The 23,925-nt window shown below is 40.4% G+C and overlaps 1 protein-coding gene across 1 annotated transcript; it reads right to left on the bottom strand.

Moving 5' to 3' along the window:
* Positions 1-365: 365 nt before the first annotated feature.
* On the bottom strand, positions 366-21,632 carry LOC132263963 (probable chitinase 10). Its single transcript, XM_059763985.1, has 7 exons — positions 21,574-21,632; positions 4,873-4,954; positions 3,676-4,356; positions 2,738-3,613; positions 1,708-2,678; positions 1,437-1,638; positions 366-1,378 (listed from the first exon to the last, which is right to left on the bottom strand). The coding sequence occupies exons 1-7, from the start codon at positions 21,574-21,576 to the stop codon at positions 1,167-1,169; spliced, it is 3,027 nt and encodes a 1,008-aa protein (XP_059619968.1). The 5' UTR covers positions 21,577-21,632; the 3' UTR covers positions 366-1,166.
* Between the last annotated feature and the right edge of the window lie 2,293 nt (positions 21,633-23,925).

Below are 23,925 nucleotides of genomic sequence, written 5' to 3'. Positions count from 1 at the left end.
AGTCACTTGTGTGTACAAAACTTCGCTTCCGCTATGTTTTGATTTTTTTTCTGCACATTTCGTGGACTATTCTCGCGAATGCGTTAATTTTTTAGGTGACACAAATTCTTGTTTTCTGTCCACCATGAAGAAAAGAGTCACTTTATCGCCGTGACATTGGGAATTTTGGGTGGAAAATAGACAAGAGCAATGATTGAGTGAAAATGAACGTGGACGACAGAAGAGCGTCAAAAAGGCAAAAAACACGAAAAACACGCACAAAATTGTTTGTGATTCGTTGGAAATGTGCGTAAAGTCCAGGAAAAGTGCTAAAGCAGCTACTAAACTAGTGCAGAAGTTGCAAATATAAAGAACTTTTAGTAGGTATTTGTCTTATTAACATTTTATTTGTCAAATATAATAATTTGTAACGTTTTATACATTATTTTCACTTACACAACCTCGTAAAATACTTCAAATATACATTATTGGATTCTTTTCAATAATTTCAATGTATACTTCCAATCCCTGCTTGGCATTCCCTTTTTACTATCGAAGAATTTTCTCGCATGTTTAGCCGGTGAGAGTGTTTTAAAGTGTAGTGACATCGTCAGATTAGCGCAACAATAGGAGGTGAATTTGGAAAAAAAAGAACAGAAAGACTTGAAATTATCACAGATTCTAACATTAATATTTGAGCTTTTGTTAGTCAAAGAGCACAGAAATTTGAAATGCAATTGCTAATTAATCAGCAGTGGCTCAAAATCATCGATCAAGGCGGAAGTACACAATTTTCTCTTTTAGTCACTCTTTCAACTTATCGGATTTTCTCATCCTACATCTAGGCAGAGTTAATAAAATAACTTAGAAGTAATACATGATAGAAAGGTATAAAAAAATCAAATACGAAGCACATTAGGCAGGTTCTGTATAATGTATAGGTTTTTTTTTCTTTCTCTACAAAAAAAAATAAATTACATCCGGGCAGTTTTTGCGGGGCGGCATCAGCTGGATGAATCTCAATCGTGATGTTAGATTTATACTCAAAGGGAAGAACCATTTGGAAAGAAATCCTCGTGGCGTGATTGGTCGAAGGTGGAGGAGTACTTAAACTTAAGTATATTGTAGCTTTTAATCTTAAGCTCGTGGGTGTGAGAGATGATTCTCGAGTTAGGACCCTCAGTTGACTACTTTGCTGGAGGAGCCTGCGTGTGCTCTTGGCACCCTTCCACATTCTCTGGCCAGTCGCACACGTTCTCCGAGGGGTTGAACACCAGATTGGCTGGACATGGCATGTGATGCTTCCTCTCGCCCTCACACATGTAGTAATGCGTGCAGTCGTTGTTGTCACGGTGGTAGCTGATGTGACCATCCTCCTCGGCGCAAGTCACTTCGTTGGCTGCAAAAGAGAGCGCGTGAATTTCGGCTGTTCGCCAGTGCTTTTGCCGCGGACTTACGATCTTTCGTTGTGTAGGCTCCGCGAGGCCCGTGAGACTCGAACGGACCGTCGTACTCTAGAGGGACTTTGTAGTCCTTCAGTTCGGTGTTGAGTGCCGACAGCAGAGGATACCGTCCACTGCCGCATTTGCCCGAGAAGTCATCCATGTCCACAGACCAAACCATGATGCCACCGAATCCTTGCTCCTTCAGCCATTGCATCTGTTGACAAGCAAAGAGAACCAAGGAGTATTAGAGAATCTGAGAGAAGAGCACTTGCTGTCTCCTTACCTTTGTCTTCAAGGACCTCTCATCGTCGAATCCGACCCATTGATCTTTACGGTAGGCAAATGGCACTTGCTGCTCGGAATCCCAGACGAGAGTTGTGTTGCTTCCAGCCAAGAAGGCGCAGATCTCGTAGTAACTGAGGAATCCAGCCTCGCTCGTGAACTTCCCTGGATTTCCTCCGCCACTGGCAGGAGCTCCGATATCGAACTGTGTGTTGTTCACGAGGGTGAAGGTGCGACCATAGGTGGGCATTCCAATCAGGAGTTTCTCCTTCGGCGCCCCCTGTTTCACCCACTCTCGGGCACTGAAGTCCACGGTGAGCTTCTTCTGGTAGCCAGTGGCAGAATCCAGGGGATAGAGAGGGGAGTTGTGGCCCACTTGGCGTTCCCATTGTCCGTGGAAATCGTACGTCATGACGTTGATGTAGTCCAGATACTTGGAGATCTCAGGGACATCGTATCCCGCGGCGATGGCCTCGAACGACGCTGGCACGGCGGCCGTGAGGAGCAATCGTGGCTGTCCAGATGTCTTAGCTTCGCCCTCAAAGGCGACTCTCAGTTCTTTGAGCAGGTTCACGTACGCTACCCTATCATCGGCTCCTCGAGGATATTCCCAGTCCACATCGAGGCCATTGAATTGGTACTCGCGCAGGAACTCTATGGCTTCGTAGACGAACTGATTCATGCGGAAGACGTTAGATGTGAGCTCCTTGAATGGTGTGGAGCCGAAAGCCCATCCTCCGATTGCCAGCAGTATTTGTAGCTCAGGATTTTTCTCCCTCAAGGCAATAACCTGATCGTACATGTCGGGATCATCGTCACTGGCTTCGCTGAGTTTGTGATCCTTAAGAGTGGCGAAGGCGTAGACGAGATGAGTGCAAAGCTTGGCGTCAACATCCTTGGGTTCGAACTTTCCGGCTCCTGGTCGCTTGGCTGACCAACTGGTTAGGTAGCAGAAAACTTGAGCAGGACGAGCTGGAAGGACACGGAATTAATAAAAGACTTATCGAATTAAGATAAAGTAGGATACTAACAGTGCTTGTCGATTGTAGCTAATCCATGCTTGATCTTGTTGATCTTCGATGGCTTCCTCACTTTGTCCAGCAACTCAGACACGGGAATCTTAATTGCCTGAGGCTTCGGCTGTTCCACTGGCTCGTCATCGAATGTGGCAGCAATCTTGCTCCAGTCGACATCCTTTTCGTCTTTGGCACGCTTGACACCTCGGAGTTCCTCTCGCATGGCCGAGATCAGGGGATATTTCACCTTTCCGCCGCAAATGTTACCTGAGAAATCATCCATGTCCACAGTCCATACCATGGCTCCGCCGTATCCGCCTGTCTTGATCCATGTCATCTTGTTCCGGATGGAGCGCTCATCGTCGAAGCCGACCCACTGATCACCGCTGACCAGGTAGGGCACCTTCATCTCATCGTCCCACACGTAGATGGCACCGTTGAGGAGCATTTCGCAGATCTCGTAGTAGGCCAGGAAGCCGGCTTCCTTCGTGTAGTCGCCCGCCTTTCCGCCGCCACTCGCCGGAGCATTGACGCCGTGCTTAGCGGTGTTCGCCAGGGTGAAGGTGCGTCCGTAGGTGGCCATTCCGATCACAAGCTTCTCCTTGGGCGCTCCCAGTTTCACCCACAGTCCGGCTGCGTGATCCACCGACAACTGCTTCCTCCACTCAGAGTCGCTGGACGGGGCGTAGAGTGGGGCGTTGTGTCCTGTCTCGCGTTCCCACTTTCCGTGGAAATCGTACGCCATGAGATTGATGAAATCTAAGTAGCTGGCGACAGCCGGCACATCGTAGCCTCCGCGAACGTTGTCCGGACCCACAGGAACGGCGGCAGTCAGCAAGAGTCTGGGTTTTCGGATCTCCTGAGCTTCGGCGTCGAATGCCTCCTTCAGTTCTGAAATTGACAAAATTACCCTTACTCACTTGCACTCGCGGTGGTTTTTCGATCGAGCATACCTTTCAGCAGCAGAACGAAGTTCTTCTTGTCATCGGTGCCCTTAGGATACTCCCAATCCATGTCCAGACCATCGAAGGCTCTCTGCCTGAGGAAGGGAATGGCGGAGTAGATGAAGGTCTGCCTGGCGTAGCGCGAAGCTGACATGTCCTTGAACTTCTGTGTGCCAAAGGACCACCCACCGATGGCCAGGAGCACCTTCAACTTGGGATTGGCCTTCTTGAGGTTTGTGATGCGCGCGTACAGGCCCGGTGTGCCGTCTTTGGTCTCATCATTGCTCTCAAAGGAGCTCAATTTGCCCTTCTTGAGCCACCCGAATGCGAAAATGATGTGCGTACAGAGATCGGCGGGAATGTCCTCGGGCAGGTATTTGCCGATCTTCGTGCGATATTGCGACCAATTTGTGTAGTAGCACACGATCTTGTAGCCATCCTTGTCCACGCCGGCACTCTTGCTCGTGATCACAGCCGTTGACGCTGCTCCCGCGACTGCAGCACTTGCCGCGCCCACGGCGATGCGATTCTTGTGGCGCACGCGGAACCTATTCACCGATGGCGCCGGAACTTGATCCGAACGATCCTGCGCCTTGTCAGCTACAGCATTTGCACGTGTCGTGCTGGACGTGGCTGTGCGGACAATGGCTGGACTTCCGGTCGGTCGACGCAATCTCCGGCGTGTATTGGCTGAAATGACAAGAGATGCAAAAAAGAGAAATTGTAATTGCATAGGTAATTAAAGATATATTTAATTTGCCAGAGTCAATATCTAGATCAAACAACGTGTGGCAATTTACGATCGCTTTCGATTACTTTGATCTTCATTTCTGCCATATCTCTCATTCCTCATTCACTCTCTCTCTGCATCTTCACACATAGTGATCGCAATGAATCAGCGCATGTTGGCAATTGATCGCAAATCCTATTGATTTGCTTCATGCATAATTAGCGGTTGTCACTGCTGATGAAGCATTTCCAGAGCATTGAATTTCTTCAACATCTCACTGCAGAGTTTTACTTTGTTTCAATGATCTTTAAAAAGTTACATTGAGGAATTTTAAAGTGCTAAAATTATACGAATTCCTAATGCAATAAATGCCAATGGCCATTCTTTAAGCATGTAAAAAATGTTTCTTTATCTCTACAGACAATAATAATATTTTCTCTGGCAGAGCCTCAAGTGGGAAAAGGCGTGAAAATTACCTTGTGCACTGTCTGTTTGTGAGAAGAAAATGGCTACGAGAAGACATAGAACGAATACCAGTTTTATCAATCGTGGCGGCAGCTGAAAGAAAAGAAATTTCATCATTAGAAAATAAACTATCACCTTATGACTACTATTAGATGCGATACGGTGGGATGAAAATTGTAGAAAATTACTCAATAATTGTCGTGGCGATCAAAGTGATATGTTAAAATGACGATCTCACTTGTGTGATCGAAATCGACCCAATTTCCCCTCCTTGAGCGCTCATAAAAGATTTTATATGGCTCGTATTTAAATGCAATTAGGCTTTTCTCAACCATAGAGAAACTGTATAATATTTCAATATGTGATGAATTTATTTTCAAAAATCTCCATGAAGTATTGTGACAAATGTTTGGGTGAATTTTTTTTTTACAAAATCCATATCTCTTTTGTCACAACTCCTGTGGCAAATGTGCAAGAGCGCCGCAATCTTGAGTCATCTCACGACACTGGCTGATCGCTCTCGTGGCAAAATGCGATCTCGATCGTGTATCTTGGATTAAGTAATATCCTCAATGTATGGTAGCAGCAATGAAAATTGTACCAATTGATTTATTGCCTTTTCTGTCATACGGAATGGAATTCTTCTCGGATCTACTTTGCATAATTATGATCATATTGTGATTGTGGGTCTCAAACTTGAGTGAAGGAGGAGACAGTCAAATTGTAGGTACAAACGATATTGAGCAACTGGATTACTCGTCTTTCAAATTTCATCAAGTCTTGCTCAACACATTATTCTGCAATTCATTATTAAAATACATGTACATATATGTGTGTTATTTTTTCTGTATCGACTCATCTTCCCATTCATTTAATGATCGCGATTCTTGCCGTGATGGCGTGTGGGAGTGAATGCTTCCAATCACTGGCTGATCTGTTTCTCTGATGGCTGCGAAATCCGAGTGCAAATCAGCATTGAAAAATTGTTACACAACTTGCAGCATAATTTGATGGCAGCGGCAGAAGGAAGAGAAGCAAATGCGAAGTGTGTAGAGTGATGACAAAAAAAAATAGAAAAGGAAAGAAAAGCGATAAAATGCTAATATATTTCCAACGTGAGATTGTTCACATAAAACTATGCAGCAGACAAGACAATTAGCCTTTTACATTTTGCAATATATTTTTGAAATTCAGTAGAAATTGATCTTATTAATCTTCCACAGAGTTTGCATCACATTGCAATCGTGGCCCGAGACATTTTCTCTGAAAGTGTGTGGCTCAAGTTTAGCGTGATCTTCACTCAATGTCTCAATCTTGTGGTCTCAATGGGATTTTTCCATGATGTTTGATGCGGAAAAGAAGCGTGTGACAAGTGATATATAAAACATAAACGGAAGTGACATTTTTCCATTGTCTTTAACCCGACTTAAAGTCTCGATTAAATGGTAATTGAGCTTATTTTTGCCTCAAGAAAGTGCACATTTTCCATCGAAGACTATAAATAAAATATAAATGTCGGCAGAGAGACTCAGGAAGAAGTAATCAGAAGTGATGAAGAGAAATCCTCCATTGATTGCGTGCAATTAGTTGCACGAAACATGATACATTGAAGATTTCTTTCTTTCATGAAATTTATGCTTCGTCCCAGAGATGGATGATACGGAAAGTTAAGCAACTGTGCAGCATAAATAAATAAATTCATCTCGGAAGATTAACCGCGAGGTTTGTTTTGAGTCTTCATTCACTTTATAGTGACGGCGACAGGTAACTTTTATGAGCATACGCGATCTTGCCAGTAACGTTCTTGACCTCGTTTCACACGAAAATTTATTCAGTGATTTTTATAAAGCACAATTGTCTACACTTCTGTGTGTCATTAATTGCCCAGAATTTTGTATGGTGTCTGCATGGAAAAAATAGCCAAAAAGCCCAAACAATTCGAAAAATTGAGGCGAAACACGACCATTAACCGCACCGAAATGACTAGCCTAAGTATGGGCAATTTTATTCAGACACATTTCACTCAATTTGAATACAATGTTGTCCATTTCTTACACATCATATAATCAAGAGAAGAAAACTTTTCGCACACAGATACAAACTACTTTCAAAAGATATATCATTAATAATAAAAGTGCATTGATTCGTGTGTTTTTGCTTCGATTTCTGCAAAGTATTGTCTATATATAACCATGTGATATGAGTAAATGCGTGTGTATATAGAAATGAAGTAAATATGTGCACAAAGTATATAATTATTATTAATATATGTAGGAGAAACAGTGAGGCCAATTGCATTTATAAATTATTAACTTTGTCTCTGGGTTGGGCGCACAATTCAGCAGAAAAAATAGCATACATTAAGACATATATTTAAGAAAATCACAGTGAAATAAAAATAATAATAAATTATTAGTGATACAGCATAGTGAATAAAATTCACAGACTATCAGTGAGAGTCATACAAATTGCTTGAGAAAAAGTACAATTAGTCATTATTTGTATTTATTAGAATTCCTGTTCATTTGCATTACTGAAGCAGAATAGAAAAGTTGTCTGCGTAATTTGGTGAATCTTTAAACTTTCAAAGAAGTTTGGCAAAGCAGGAAGTATTCTGTAAATACTTGTCCCATACAAATTTTCCAAATGTGCGACCGAATTCGTGAGCGAGACACTTATAACTGGTTTTCGGCGATAAAATAGGCCAAATTTACAAATTAGGTGATGATGGGGCCGATTGCAGAAATCAAAATGATGTTTGCTGTGGAAAATAATGTCTGCCTCCAAAGTCACCCATCTTTTCCCTACATGGCATTTCAACGGTCAAACGCAGCTGTAAACATATTGAAGTTTAAAGATGTTATATTATGGGTTTTCATTTATACATGTAAATTTTTATTTAAAAATCTCCTTGTTCCAATATTCACACTAATCGTTCTTGAATAGTAAAATTTAGTAATTTTGAATGAATATTTGCCCATAATCTCATCGAATGTCTATTTTATTCAAGGTGTCGTCGATTCTTTTTATTTGCATACAAAAAACTCAATTCATCGAATGTGTCGAATGTAGACGGAGAATCTGAAGATATGTTTTTCATCCAAAAATTAATAAAAGTCACTGTATTACTTTTCCCTGTTCCTGGTTTGTTTCTTTAAATATTATGGAACAAATCGCAAACAGTTTAATCCAACAATATAATTTATGTGCGCGCTCACATATGGACAGCTATTTCTTCGGTTTTTGCATGCTTTATGTGAATACTGGGAAAGAAAGATTAAGTGAATTTCTGGGCGTTCATGTGACATAAAAAGTCAGTGTACTTTAGCGATTTTCAGTTGCATAATACTCATTCATTCGCACATAGGCTCAAAATATAGCAAAATCCAGAAGAAAGTCAACATGTTGACTTCATTGTGTGGAATAGAGAGAGAGTTAGTGCATCGGAGAGCAAGGTGGACAGGTGATTTTGATATGATGGGAGAAGGAAAAAACAAGCCAATTTAGCGTGATCAAGTGCCTAGTCACGGGAGAAAAGGAATTTGCGCGAAATGCATTTAAAATTCACATCAATTAATCTCCAGCATCAATCGCGAAATCAATCTCATGGGCAGCACTTTGCGCTACAGTCGCCACTTGGAAATGGGTTGAGGAAATAGTCAGTAATTAATTAACATTCACTTGGGCACAATTTGTATAATGAGATCACCAACAATGTCTCAATATGCGATGTCGCTGAAAAGACGAGATTTATCTCTTACTTTTGTGCCTTTTGAATTACAAATTTACCAATAAAATCTTGCAGAAACTTCCGCACAAGTCACAAATAATAAAAAATGTTGGAGTGTGTCGCCAAATGCATACACTCGGTGTGAGAAAAATAGAGACACATTCAAACACGCGTGACTTTATAAACAATCTTATTTTTTTTATTATTATGGAATTGCATGAGAATTTTGTGTGCAAAAACGCACAATTAGAGATGATATACAAAGAAATGTAATTATGCTGTGCGGAAAAATGGCAGGCGGGCACGAAATGGCATTTCACGACATTGAAACCCGCAAATTTCTTCCTCTCAGCACTAAAATGCACGAGCCTCTCACTTTTTGGCGCGAAAAGGCCCCTCATTATCAAGTTAACGACAAAATGAGCTGCTCACTTTGTACGACATGAGCGGAGATTTTAGTACACAAAGATAAAACATCACAAACTTATCCTTTCAATTATCTCTTAAGTAAGTGAAAATTTGTGGAAAATCAACTTTCTATTGCGCAAAGAGCAAAATTTTGCCATTCCATGAAACTCTCCCACGAGATTCACATAAGGTAAAACAGACACTTGAAGAAATGCATCTTGCAACAGACGAATTTTCATAAATTCTTATTATGAACGTATATAATGTTGTAGGGAGAGAAGTGCAATACTTGGGCCGCAATATCTCAATGGTAAATAATGTTACCAGCATGGGAATATATCCATAAGAGACGCGCATTTCACCTCGACACCACTTCTTTTATTCTCTGCGTGCTTTCCAGCAATTTAAGTGTCAAATTAGTTGGTGTTTCCAATTTTAACCCATTCGACAGCTATTTTATTTTATGCGCAAACACCTCTGATGGGTTTCATTCCAAGTGATAAATTTTCAACATTGCACCATCACTTCAACTCCCTTCTAACACACACTGTCCTCTAGAGAGATTTATTCCATTGTTTTGGGCTCTTTTTCTTCATTGTTTTATCATGAGCAATGTTGAATTCAGACAACTCGCAATCCACAGAGATAATTTATATGAAAATTCATAAAAATTTTATTTATTTGAGAAAAAACAATATTACAATTTCTCTTTTTCGCCCTCTGCAAATGTTGAACCACTTTTGTGGTCATAAAATGCAAGAAATCTCAAGATCACATTCATTATATTTACCAATCCAGCCAACAGACAAATTTGTTTAACCCATTAAATTATGACACATTCTGATTTCTTTCTTAAATTATATTATTGAACATCAATCATCACTTGTGTGTCGCTGAAAAGTAGCACAGCGACGCCACGTTTATGGATCCTAGGAGCTTTCTCACAATTTCACATAAATCCTGTTGATAATTTTTATTGATATTGTAAAGCTTTTTTCCCATAAATCACGCAATTAAGGTTATGTGTGTGCAGTTTACATCTCCTGCGCAAGTTAATTCACATTATGGTGAATGAACCTTAATTATTATGGCGTTATTTTTCTAATTGAAAGTTATTTTATGTAATGTTCTGAAGAATAATTAATTAACTTTGCGATTGAATTGGAGGTGGAGTCCATATAAAACACATAGCCACAAGTCAATATGTCCCGCGTAGCATTTCCTCAATAACATAAATAACCGAGTCTTGCATCTTGCAAAAATTTACTTAACACGTAAAATGACTGCTAATTGATTGCCAGAAAAGCCATATTCCTCTCTATAGATCTTCTCGATTGCTTCATTGGTATGTCTGGATATTCGAGCGGTGAGTGGGGACCTTTTTGGTATTCCGTCCTCATAAATAATTGTAATTGTTGCAACTTGTGATCACAGTGCAGTATAAAAGAGAGAAACGTCTCTCTTGCCACTTTCACAATTTATATTGTATTGAAAAATTACTCACAGCATAGAAACTGAGTTTCACAATTGTTTTCTAGACATTCTAGTCTTAGATGACGTCCCTTCTCGGGTGACACGACAAGCGAAGAATACGAGATACGGTGCTTAATATTAGGAAAGAAATGAATGTGAGAAACTCTGTATGATACACTTTCTTTCTCCTCGTGCAAGTAAGAATTTTCCGTCACATTTCTAACATGAGAGCCGAGAGTGTTTGTCACTGCGTGACATGAATGCAATTTTCGCGATAGGTTTTTTCGAATGCAAATGATTGGTGAGTGAATGAGGTGTGTTGAGGTGAATTGAATGGGAGGAAAATTGCAATGAAATACGATCACAGTTGATCATGTCAGTGTGTGCGAGCTGAAAAAGTGAAAGGCTCCTCTGGCCTACCATTCCATCGAGTTTCTGGGCAATTCACCTCGAAATTGAGCCACTTCTGTGACGACCAAAAGTCTGACTGATCTCCCTTAAATGGGCCCCCATCTCGTGATTACCATTGCGGCATTCTCAAGCCCGCGATCTCGCCAATTCCAAGATCACCGTCTCTTCCGGAAGCCTGAGTGCACGTCTTGCTGGCCCCTCCGCGTCGACTCGCGTAAAGCTCATTCTATTCAATTCCGCCATTGTTGGGGCCCCTGATATTTGGGGCTGAGTCAAGGACACAGAGAGATTCCAATTGAGATATTAATCCACATCTCAACTCACGATTTGTTCAGCACACAATTGTTACGACTGCAAAATATTATTCATACTCCCATTGTTGAGCGTCTGTGTCCAGTAGCTGGTGTATTCCTCCTTCGCAGATTGTGCAACGGCGTGAAGAGATGTCTCACAGTCTCTCACTTCAACCAATTACTCAGTGGCACAAATCAGACCATCTCTCACATTGACTGTATACGCGCTGCTAGTGAAATTTTTGAGCAATTTCAAATTTCTTTGGTATTTTCCACACAACACCGACGTTATTCATAGTGCATTGCAAAAATGATAGGGTTTCGCAAACAATCAACATATTCCACACTGCTTGCTATAAGAGGTGATTTTGTCAGGGAATTTACACCTCTGTATGAATTATAATGAAGCACCTTTTGATATTCTTGCAACATTTTCTTCAAGCTCCAAGACACATCTTTTTGCAGCTTTTGCAATTAAGAGATATTGTTCCATGCAAAAATCAATCCTCCCAACCTTCCACTGAGAGGGAGAAAAAGTGTAATCCGCTGGTGATAATTCTGGTATTACGTGAAATTTCTGTTTGCCCATGACATTCACTATTGATGAATATTTATACATATGATGAACATGGCAATTCGAACAACATATAGCATGAGTGAATATTGAAATATTCCAGGGTGGATCATTTGAAATGTTTTCGCTCTTCATGTTTATTTCAAGCCTTTAAATATATGTTTGTTAAGAGACGAAGAAGAAGGCTAGATTTAATATATGCTCTTTTCTCTTCAATTTGAGTCCTTGTCAAAATCTAGCGAAAATTCAATGTTCATCTCGTCCTTTTAACATAAAACACTAATGGAAGCGAGTAACGAAAATCATTCTAAGGTTGTACCTTTGCAATTAAATTAAATAATAGATTCCTTTGCTATTAAAGAGTATTTCTGCTGCTCTTTGGATTGATCTTTGACTATAGCTTCATCTGTATTTTTCCACTGAACCACTCTAATCACCTTCCGTGCAGTGCTGAGCTCGTGTCAAGGTTTCCATTGTCGCCTTCCGGTTATACAAAATATAAGCGTGCTCTTTTGTACTCCAAGACGTTGATACAGAATCTCCGAGCGGAACGCGCTAATAGAAATGCACTTTCTCGGTATGAAGAAGTGATTGATTGAGCAGTATAAAAGCGCTTAGGACGAAACTAGAGCATGAATTAGTGATCTTGAGAGTCATACTGTTTGGTCTACAAATTGGACTTTTCATCTCTTGGCGAAAACACACAAAAAAACGACACTACAGAAGCACAAATGTAAAGTGCTTAATTACAAACTTTACCGTGACTATGATTAGTGATCTTATAGTTAGTGAAATTAAAAGGTGTGTCCGCAACAGATTTATGCTCGATCACTCATTTGGCGTGTTCATTAAATTCCATAAATGAGATGGTGAGTGACTTTGGAAGGGATCCATTCACCTTCGCCTGTGTTCATTTGCTCAATTGCCACCGACCGAAATGCACATGTTCGGTGTGTAAATTAACACATCAAGGAACACATCACGAATTCGTGCCATCATGCTGTGTCCTACGCACTACTGGAGATCTCTTTTTCATCACGATCACTCTCGCGAATGCTGTTTTCAGCCAGAAGTCGTGCCCAAAGTGGGCGGAAGTTCCAAAATGTCATCAGGAATTTAATTCGTGGATACTTAAGGTTCAAGGTCGCGTGCCTAAAGCTGCCCACCCACGAAAGCACCACTTATCCATCTGAAGATCGCACCGGAGTTGCTCAACAGGCCCAACCAAGATATTGCCATGAAATCGATTCATTTGTATAAACAAGATTTAAAGAGGCGCCACTGATAAGTGACTCTCGAGTCGAAAGTCTCCGCGTCATTCTCTCTTGATGCTGAAATTTTTAAAAACATTTCGCCACTTTTTGCAGAAATAAAAGTGAAACTGCAAATTAATTGGATTTAACGTGTGAAATTTAATGTGAATTGTTATAATCATATGACGATTTTTTTTGCTTCATTCAAATTGCCATTATTCTAATTTGTGATAATTTCTCTAATTAGGGAAAAATTTCACTAGTGCCAACTTCCACCATGGAAACAATAAATCCATTTGTTAGCATTGTACTGTCGGTCTCGCGCAAGTCTCTCCATCAGATCAAAATGTCCCAATTATCTTTTCCCTCTCGCGGTGCTGTTGAAATACACATGAAAAATTTCCCACGGCCACCATATTCTTTTTTCTTTTACATAAATTATATGTTTATTCTATAATTCACATATTTACCAATTGTGTGTTATACATATACACTAATGGCCTTTTGTTTTATGGCACGAGCTTTGGCATCCAAACTCAATTGACTTCTCATTGATCACGGACGCCACACTCTTGGCTTGTCCAAAAAGTGATAGTCTCTTTCTGCCAGAGGTCTCACGTGTGATGTACATTTGGGGTAAAAAAATTAACAGTTTAATTATTAATACTCTTTATAGAGTGATGATTTCGACAGTGTGCAAATGAGCTTCTTGAAGAGTCTTAATTTATGGATTTATATTTCGAAATCTCATTAAGAATGGATTTTGCTCAGTTTGGCTTGAATCTTTTAATACATAACATTGCAAAATATATATTTACCAGAAATTGTACTAAGAGAAACTATTTCTAACTAAAGGCCATTAAATACTTCAATGAAGTGTAATACATATGATTATTATATTTCTGCATACTTTCAATTGCGCTGAAAAGAATTCTAAGAATATTCGTGCAGAAGTTACTACCACGATTTTCTAATTTTTTTTTTAAATTTTAACAAATATAACAACATTTAAAGTGCTAAATGAGAATGGAAAATTTTTATTTTCTTGATGAATCGGTATAAATCAAGACTTGTGATATTTACAAGCATGCTAATTAAAATTTCTTTTCAAGACCAAAGGCAATTCAGCGAGTAATCGCGCACTGTCATAAATGGTTGATATCCTTGATTTCTCTGGGTGTGGTTCTCTTTCACCAACACCAATAAACTAACAGACTTATTTGTTTGTCCACTCTACAGTGATTGTGCTCGGTCGCGAGCCTCAATGTGCAAATGAGGTAATAATACTGCAAATGTACCGCGAATGACACGAGAATATGACGCTCTATAAAAAGACGTAGTAAAAGAAGCGAAAAGCTCACATGAAAACCTATGGTGAATGAACTCTATTGACATTGTACAATTCGCATGCTTTCTTACTTCTCGTGCGGTGTAAGAAAATCGCACGAAGAAAGTGGTGGTCTTAGTGAGTTTGAAACCCCTTGAGTGTGGCATCGGAACATGAAAGAAATATGATCTCGATAAAATATTGCCTCTTTGACATTCTCATCACAATAAAGTATGATTAATTTCATTGATCACGACAATAAACCTGTGATATTGCTCATTTCAGGGTTACTGTGTCAAACTTTCTTACAAACTATGAATTTACTTTAGCTCTTTCTCGCTTGCGAATCTCATACATTTAATTGCCTTATATTGTGTGTCTTTTTTTCGACAACTCTGCCCACAATTTTTTCCCATAAAATGCGTGAGCAACATTTTAAATGAAGTGCGTGATTTCTCCGCAAACGATGACTCTCATTTTGCCCACCACCACCACTCTCTCTCTCTCACTCCCTTTTCCTATAGTGACAAAAAAGGTATATTTTTAAATTTCTTCACCGCACAATTGTTGTCAAGCCGTATTACAGTGGATATAAACTTTTTATTGCCACGGCGAGTCAATCAATGAAATCCACTTTCTGCCAGCCTCGTCTGCTCATTTGAAATGACAATAAATCAGGAAAAATCACTTTTGCTTTCCACTGCGGCTCTTTCTTACAGCTCCCACATAAGCTCAAAATGTGAAAACCATCACAGAAAGCACAAATTTATGCACAAATGAACAAAAAGATAAATAAAGCGTTGAAAAAAGGCGAAAAATAAGCGTGGAAAAAGGAAAACCCGTTTTTGCAGTCAACTGGCTGATTGTTGCATACTCAACCATAAATTTGAATTAGTTTCACATAAGAAATCAATATATTGGGTAGGAAAAAAAGTGATCACCATGGCTTAATATCAAAAGTGTCTGGATTTGCATATCGATGGAAATGAGCTTCGATGATCAAACACCGGATATCACTTGAAAATGCGTTGTAGTGTGAGGAATGCCTCTTCAATTATTCATCACTCAAGTGATGTTTGGCTCAACATGACCAAGAGAATATTTGGTGAACTCCAAAACTCTCACCTTTGCTGTCCATCGAACTACCTTCACGGCTTCACACTTATTACATACACGCTGTGTTTCCATTAATTAGACGCTTGAAAAATTCATTTTTCTGTTCATCTCTGAAATTTTACTCCCGATTTTTAAATTACATGCTTTCAAATTGTTCTCTCTTCGCATTCATAGCCTCTGAATAAGATCCTTAATCACCACTATTCCCAGTCTTTGCTCATTGCTTCATCAATATTCAACGAGGAGACCTCAACTTGTCTCAACTTCATGATCTGAAATTTTTAGCAATCTTTCAACACACTTTCGTGGAATCTTTTAACCCATAACATTTGTCCGGCCAGAAATGAATGACTCGCTGACAGCTCATGAGCTCGATGATGGACTGAAAGGTTGAACCTTGTATTGAAAATATCCCTTGAATGATTGCAATCAGAACGATCTTGCTCATTTTCCCCACAATCGCCGCGACTCCTTCTCAAAACAATAGTCAACAGATCATTTGAGCCGCGATGGCGCGAAAGCCACTTAACACGACACCACGATGGATTTCACAACAGATATTTGCCGTTGGATCGCGACTCCACGTACGCGATTTGCACAATTGAATTGTTTGTCCAAAGAGTCTCTGCGCTGCCCAGCAAAAATTCATCCGCGGGGCTTTTCTTTTGGCGGATTTTGGGCTGTTGGAGAGAACAAATGCCCCGCGGGTGATCAATTAGAAACTGGCGAGGCCACACTTGAACACTCGGACTCATGACACTGTCAATTCTGTCCTGTGACGCCATGTGGAGTCCACTTAATCTGTGCCAGCGTTGAGAATGAAATCGAAAGTGGTCAACACGCGCGATGGTCTTTTCGTCATTCTCTTAGCCGTCCGGCCAAGAGTGTTGGCGATTTTTGCACGAGCAGTCAATATTTGTAATTATTTATATTTTAACCAACATTGTGTATAAATTGCCATTCTATATTTTACGCACTACATCTCATTATATAATCCTTTTGTAATATATCGCGCACTGGGGCAAAAATTCCCGCCAAGCGTCGTGCGGCGAGGAAAAGAGAGAAATATTGATAGTGTGCAGAAAAAATCAGTTCATTTCTTTATCGGTCATACACGTCATTGCGTCATTTTGGCCAGTGAGTTGAGTAATAATTTAATTTATGGGTTGACATATTGAATAACCATTCTTTGCAATTAAACTGAAACCAGCGAGAATACTCCGCGTGTGAATGCGTGAATCAATTTTAAGCCACGCTGATCGCTTTTTGATTCACAAAATTTCAACTCTTAACCTTTTCCAGTCCAAAATTCTGAACATTGTGTTTTGATGAAGCAGGTTTTATGTGAATTTATAGCCACATTAAGTGCTTCCAACCGGAATTTCCTTCTGGTTTATTGAGCACACTAAAAGAAGGCGTCAGACACCAGCCGAAAATGCGCATTTGAAGCAACTTTGACGAAAGATTCCACTCTGTTTTTGGCTCTTCATTTGTATGGAAACATTGCGAAATTCTAACTTTGATCGTTACCAAATTTTACAATGCATTCTCTGGTGATCCACGGACCTTCCTCTTACTATGCATAATGCGTTAAACTTCGCACTATGCAGTGCAGTAACACAAGCGTACAATTTCGTGAATGGTAATCGTGGAGTGTAAATGTTTCATTGACTTGAATGTGACTTAATTAGGCAGAAAAATGCTGGATCGCGTTTGAATGGATTGAAATGAAAAGGATGATCGTGTTCGCGCCCACTTTTCGCAAAAAACACACTTTACTTCTGTTGTTTCTCAATGCAACACAATCACGAAGAGATCATCACATTTTGCATTCACTCCGAAGAGAGAGAGAGATCGCGGCAATTGCCAATACTCCGTGAGAGAGTCAGATGGTAACTATTAATGCCAAAACGGTGCGTTTTGTGCGATTAATTTGCAAGACGTGAAATTGTTGGGAGTGATTGATTCCGTATTGTATTGAGTAACTTTGATTTATTAATATGGTGTTGTGTGTAGGTCAATCAACTTGATATTTCTCTTCACCAAAGTAGGCATTCAGCGTTTGTATGGAGATTTGCAATTGCTGAGCTGGTGTGCAGAAAAAAAAAGTCGATCAAAGTACTTGAGAGTGCACATTTTCTCAAGATCACTCATAAGCCATTGAATGGCCAAATGATTTGTTTGTTTGTGTTGTATTTAGTGAAATTGATGAAATATCGAGGCTCTTTCTCTGGGCAGATTTAATAAATTTTCTCACTGTTAAGCCACTTAACCAGTGAAGTTGAGCGAATGAGCGACTTCTTTTGCACACCCATTTCATACTGCAACGATCTGCGGCGACGCAACCTACTTCCTGCATTCTGTGATGCCTGGAAATTTTTACACACACATTCATCAGATTAAGACCAGATTCATAATTCAATATTATGATAAGTTGAATAAATTACAATTATTCTCCCATTAGTGCCTCCAATCGTTTTCATTTCGTACGAGAGCAGCTTTCTACCAGTCCACAAAGTAATTGTTTTACAGCAAAGGAAAAGCCATGGGTTTCGTATTGCAATAGAAAATTTGCAAAAGTGAGAAAAGATATATTTTCTCCATCTCTGTGCAAAAAGACACTTCACCACTCACTTGTGTAGCTTGTACCGTCAATTGACTGTTTTTCATATATGAAATACAATTCTCCAAAGTGACTCAAATCACAGCTAAATTGATATTTGGGACTTGTACCGACTGGTTTTCACTCACGTTCACATTTGCAAGTGCCGACAAATGAATGAAAGAATGGTCTGTATAGGCGCGTGTATATATGTAATATATGATATTAAATCGGAGGACGTTAGAGCACGAGAGTTTCCCTTGCAGTGCTTTATACAATGTACATGAAAATGCATGCGAACGTGTACAATGCCACAAGCATTTTGTGGAAATCCGCACAACGTGTTTCTTCAGCAATCACGCAGGTATTTTCCACAAACGCCGCGTGCACAGACGAAAATCTTTTGCAGGATGAGTTTTGATAATAGCTCTTTGGTAATACAAATGATATATTGTTGCATAAGCATGTACAGCCATTCCAAGTTCGATGGACAGCTTGAAAATTATTAGTTATAGCATTGCTCTTTGCAATTTGTCTCTTGACATAATTTCCTTGCAATCGGATTCTAGTTTCGAGGAGATCGCAACAATGTGAAGTGTCTGCACATAGGGAAGCATATTCTTGAGACTCCAGATTAACCATTCTTTGTGAATTTATGTGCTTACTCTTTGGACACGAACCACACGAATGATTAATCTTGTTGGCTCTTGAGAACGTGGGTTTGCGGTCTTGCGGAGTGAAAGAGAATCTGTAGAATGATACCCTCCGGGAGGTGAGATCAACCTTGAATTCGTGCACGAATTGGCCGGAACTTGTGAATATTTTTCCTGTATATGACAAAATGCCACCGCAACAATTGGAACCAGTTTCCCGCAGTCGATGAGTAACCGCCACCCTCTTTCTCTCGTGGTCTTTTTATTTCATCCACAGCCAAGGACTTCCTGGTTTCTCAACCACGCACTGGCCAGTGATCTAATGGCACTTCTCTTGCTACGCTCAGAGAACTAGAACACGCGCTGTGTCTCGATCACATTTGATCACCGCTGTGGCGACTTTTTATGACCCAACAGTGACTTAATTAGCAGTGGCAAATTGTCTCTGAACGGATAATTTGCTGAATTGCAAGAAATTCTTGCACAATTTCTATGGCGACTGGTGAAAAATACACATCTAATTGACAAGCCGAAATTGCTAAATGCTAAATAAGGTGGGGAGAAGAATTATGCAGACCTCCAGAGATAGTTTTCCTTATGCCCAATTAAATGGATGGTGCATGCGTGAATGTCTTGCCTCATTCCATACTCAATTTGCTCGACGATTTAATTTTAACAAATCCCAACAATTTGGAGTAATTCCTCGCTAATTAATTAGCATGCCGCGTGGAGGTGAAAAAAAATTAATTTTCCATGAAAATTGGGCAGAGACGTCCACGAGAGTGACCTCCATGTGGCATATATAAAATATTTATCAGATTCAATTTGACTACTCGCGGGCAATTGAATACATTTCACATACGCGACTGTGGTATAATCTTTGCATGGTCTCTTGGTGTTGCCTCAGACAAATGCCACCTGCTCGTTAATATAGCATCTCAGCAGTAAATCCATATAGCTGAAGCTCCATCGAAGGTCTCAGCGCAGTGTGTGCCGTAGAATGTAAATGGCGCGATCTTGTATACGAAATAAGATGTAAAAAGACAGAAGTCTCAATAAATGGCAAAACTATTCCTTACCCGAGGGGCTAAACGAGATAAATTGTAATTGTACCATGTCAGTTTACGGGAGTTGGTAATTAATGCTTCAGAGAAGTGGTCCACGAGAGAAACCTCTTGTCCTCCCGGAGGAATGCTTATCTCCACGACGAAATGCGCATAGATTGTCCTCATTCTGCTCGGCGTAGATCAACTGTAAATTTTATTATTGCACTTGGACATCAGATCGACTCTCCAGTGACACAGTGAAACTTTGCTGCTCGTGTTAATCACAAGAGAATCCCTCTGTTTCTGGCGATTCCATCACTCAGCCTGACAGTCAAAATTGTTAGACCGTTAAACTCTTATCGTGAGATGGGAAAAGCTCTCTTGATTATAACAACACTTTAGATCTTTCTTTTCCAACTAAAATCCCCAATAAAATGTGATTTATTTATCGTAACTCTCGAAGAGCCAATTAAATCTCTAAAAATGCACACAATTCTGTGAATGCATTTGGAGACCACCTGGACGCAGAGAATGCTGTTCAAAAGAAGGTTGGACGGCGATTCTTGTGTAAGAATTTCCAGCTAAAAAGACTCCCGATATTTCCGAATTATACAATTTCTCGGTTAATCAATAAGCGCGATCAGAAAGTGTTAACTTTTGGCATGTGCAAGAAATTCTTTTACGACTTTCGTGATCTCTTTTTCTCAACTTAATGATTTTTACTCTTGGGTGTTCCACACGAGAAAAAGTACAAACACACACACACAATACGGCAGCATTGGCAAAGAGATGGATGATTGAGATCAAAGAGTCCAATCCCGAAAATATTGTCTGTCTGCGCCAAGAAAAAACCACTGGAGCGGAAGTTGTGCCATTTCTTGTAACACCTCCTGAATGGCTTCCTCTCGCCGAAGCCCTACTCTTTGAGCATTTGCAAATTTTCATGCGAGAGAGCCACGCGGGGAAAAAGTGTATTGGAATAAATTTTCTAAAAATGGGCGAGTTCGCGTCGTTCGCTATACTAACTGGTGTGATTTGAAAGTTTTTTACCTGCTTACGCCACCAAGCGAAACGCCAATAAATACTTTTTATGCCCACCAAACCTCGCTTGGCACTCGTGCCAATGCATTTTTACTTCATATTTCATACTGTAGTAAATTGAGATGAAAACACAGAGGAAAGAGCTCTGCAGTCAATTCCTTGCGCTGCTGCGGAGAGTCAGAGTGGCAGAAAAGGGATGGTTAAGAGGTGAAAATGTTGTACAACATAAGAAAAACGAGTATTCTGCTGAAGTCATTCTGTGTATCGATGAATTTCAAAGTTCATCTAATTAATTACTTTTATATAAATTCTGCAATGTTAAAAATAATCCAGCAATAATTAGCCCCTTGCGATATTTCTCTCTTTCTCCCCTCTCTAATGCACTTTTCTTGGTGGCTTATTGGGCACAAAAAGCCCTCGAGGTGGCCACATTTTCTCAACATTTCTTCTCGTTCGTAGAATTTTTGCAGCAATTGGTGATTGTTTCACCTCCCAGAGGCACAAATACCTGAACTCCCCGCGACGCCCCTTCTTTGCCACCAAATTCACCCAAGAAATTGTAATTGAGAGAGAAGAAAAAATTTCCACTATTCATGTTGGATAGTTTCTTTCAATAAGAAACGCGCGCACGTTCGCGCCTTTGCCGTCACATTATTTTTCTCGTATGGCTTTTCCAAAAGTGGAGCGAGGACATTTTCGGACACTCCGTGCAGCCTTTCTCACATCGTCAACATGTGAGATGCAATTTAAGGAGGAGACACTGAGAAGGACTCGCCAGAACTCACCATTTTTGTGGTCTATGAAGCAATTCGTCCGAGCTGAAAATATCCACAGACGTTTGGAGCAGGTAAAATCCTCAAATTGAGTGTTTTTTTCTTCTTATCAAATTTCTATGCGCTGCGAAGGTGATGAAGAAGTACAAGAAGACACTGACGGGTGAAGGCAGAAAATTGGCGACCTTAATGCTGGTGGCTTGTCGTCGCTGTCGTTTGCGAGTCGAGTTTCACTTGTTCAAACCACTTAAATTTCACTGAAATCGCCTGTTCACAATTTTTCATACAATACAGAATGCCCAACAATCCGATGGGAAGTTGCAGTTGAATTCACAGTAAAATCTCTCTCTCTTCACTTGTTTTATTTTTTTTTTTACTCAAACTGAACTAGAAAGATTCTGACAGAGTCCTCGGAACTCCTACTCCATTCCGCACTCTTCGACGGTCTGTCCTCGAGCAGGACTCGCTGGGCGCTTGTCTGGACGCTGAATGGGGAACAATGAGAGGCGATCCGGAGAGCCAAACTGCGCGCTTGCAATCACTAAAAACTGAGGAGCGATAGAAATCCGCGCGATCCGCTTAAGAGTCGCTGAGAGTCTAACGTTGACCGCTGCGCTGGTAGCGGGAAATCTCGAGGCAGGGCGCCCAGAAAGCAGCTCCAGTGGCCCCACTAAAGACTTTTGACTGCAGCCGCGGCGGCGACTCGCGTGGTGGGGTGAGCGCTGGCTGGAGACCAGCTGCATTGTCTTTCGCTGACGCCTAAGACGTCATCAAGCCACTCCACTCCCTCTCAATCCACCGCGCGCTGTGCCTTCTTGCTGCCATGTCTCCGTGCCATCTCCGCAAAAACTCCTCTTTGTCGCCTTTGTCCTGGTAAAAGCGCCGCGAGCAGGAAGTCAAGAGCGATCTCTCCAGTGAGAGTGCAAAGCCATTGTTCACTTCGCTGGCTTTTCAGTAATTTCAGCAATAATGAGATGATGCATTACCAAAAAAGGTAAACTATGCTTATTTGCAACTAATTTGACTGGCAAATAAAAACGAACTCTGCGTGAAATTATTTTCTATTTAAAATATTTTCTAAATTGAACGTAATAAATTGGGTATAATTCGTCTATTGTGGATTTATTCGGATGAAAATTGAAGCTGCTTTCAGGATTCAAAAGTAAATCAAGGAATTTCCTGATGCATAATTAATTTATATGACATATAATAATAATTAAAATCTCACCTGTAGTAGAAATATAGAGATTATTATGCGATAATAAAAGTCTCTCATCTCACGATGAGAGTGATAACTTTATCTCACTTCTGTCAGACTGTGAGTTGATGAGTGCATCTGCAAGAAGCCCGCCCAAAGCATATTTTCATGCATTTGAAAATGTGCATTTGATATTCTGCAGCAAATTGAGGAAGTTCCCACGTTTAAAGTCTCTGTCTTCTGGGCGCGGGCGCTCGTCTTTGGCTGCAATCTCGTGATTTCTTGCCGCGGAAGCTTGTGTAAGTGCTGATGATCCACGAGCTGACGGAGATATTTTCCCGTTTTGCCATCTTTTGCCTCTTGACTTGGCCAAAGAAGAGATGTTTTATAGTGGAAAAAAAGAGAGCTTACACATTTAGTGCCTCTTTTCTCACTCACGCAATTTTCAGCCATTTTCATTGCACTCATTGTGCAATCGCTCAATCATTTCTATATTCGCTCAAGAAGGGTGTTATGCAAAAGAATTTCTGCAAGATTGTGTTACGAGTGCTGTTGTGTACCCTTTATAACTTGCTGCCTCTCTGCGTTTCCCATCGATTCCCCAAAAAAGCACTCTGAACACTGGGTGATGTGCATTTAATAAGAACACTCTCCGCGTCTCAGTGTGTCCATCATCGTAAATCAGTAAAAGAGTGGATTTCAGTGTTTTATTATTTGAGATTAATTTCATGTGATATGCTAAAAAGTGAACAATTTCAATACAATAACACCGACTTTTCACATCAAATTATCTCGCCACCTTCCCATATTTTTTCCTTCTTCTTCTTCTGTCCAACTCTCCAATCAGTCGAGAAAGTCATTGAATTGGAGGAGAAGAAATCTCCCACTCAATTGACTTCGATTGCAGATTGTCTTGCATTTCTTCACCCACAAAATTGGACTCTATAAAAGCTGAGGGCATTTCGTGACACGTCAAGATTGCAGCAAAGTGCATTTGCATCTCTCCCAAGTCACTGCACTCGCCATTGAATAATCCTAATTGATTCGCCTTAATCACTGAAAATGCGAGCACAAGCACGATTTTTTTTTCTCGCTGTGAGAAGAGCATTTATGCACTTTCGTACGTATAATAAATTACATGTATATAATAACAAGTATTTCTCAGG

Source organism: Phlebotomus argentipes, unplaced genomic scaffold (assembly GCF_947086385.1).
Source record: "Phlebotomus argentipes unplaced genomic scaffold, Phlebotomus argentipes genome assembly contig_32, whole genome shotgun sequence".
Classification (NCBI taxonomy): Eukaryota; Metazoa; Arthropoda; class Insecta; order Diptera; family Psychodidae; genus Phlebotomus; species Phlebotomus argentipes.
Note: the sequence above shows the minus strand (reverse complement) of the source record. Positions and strands in the feature narration are given on the sequence as shown.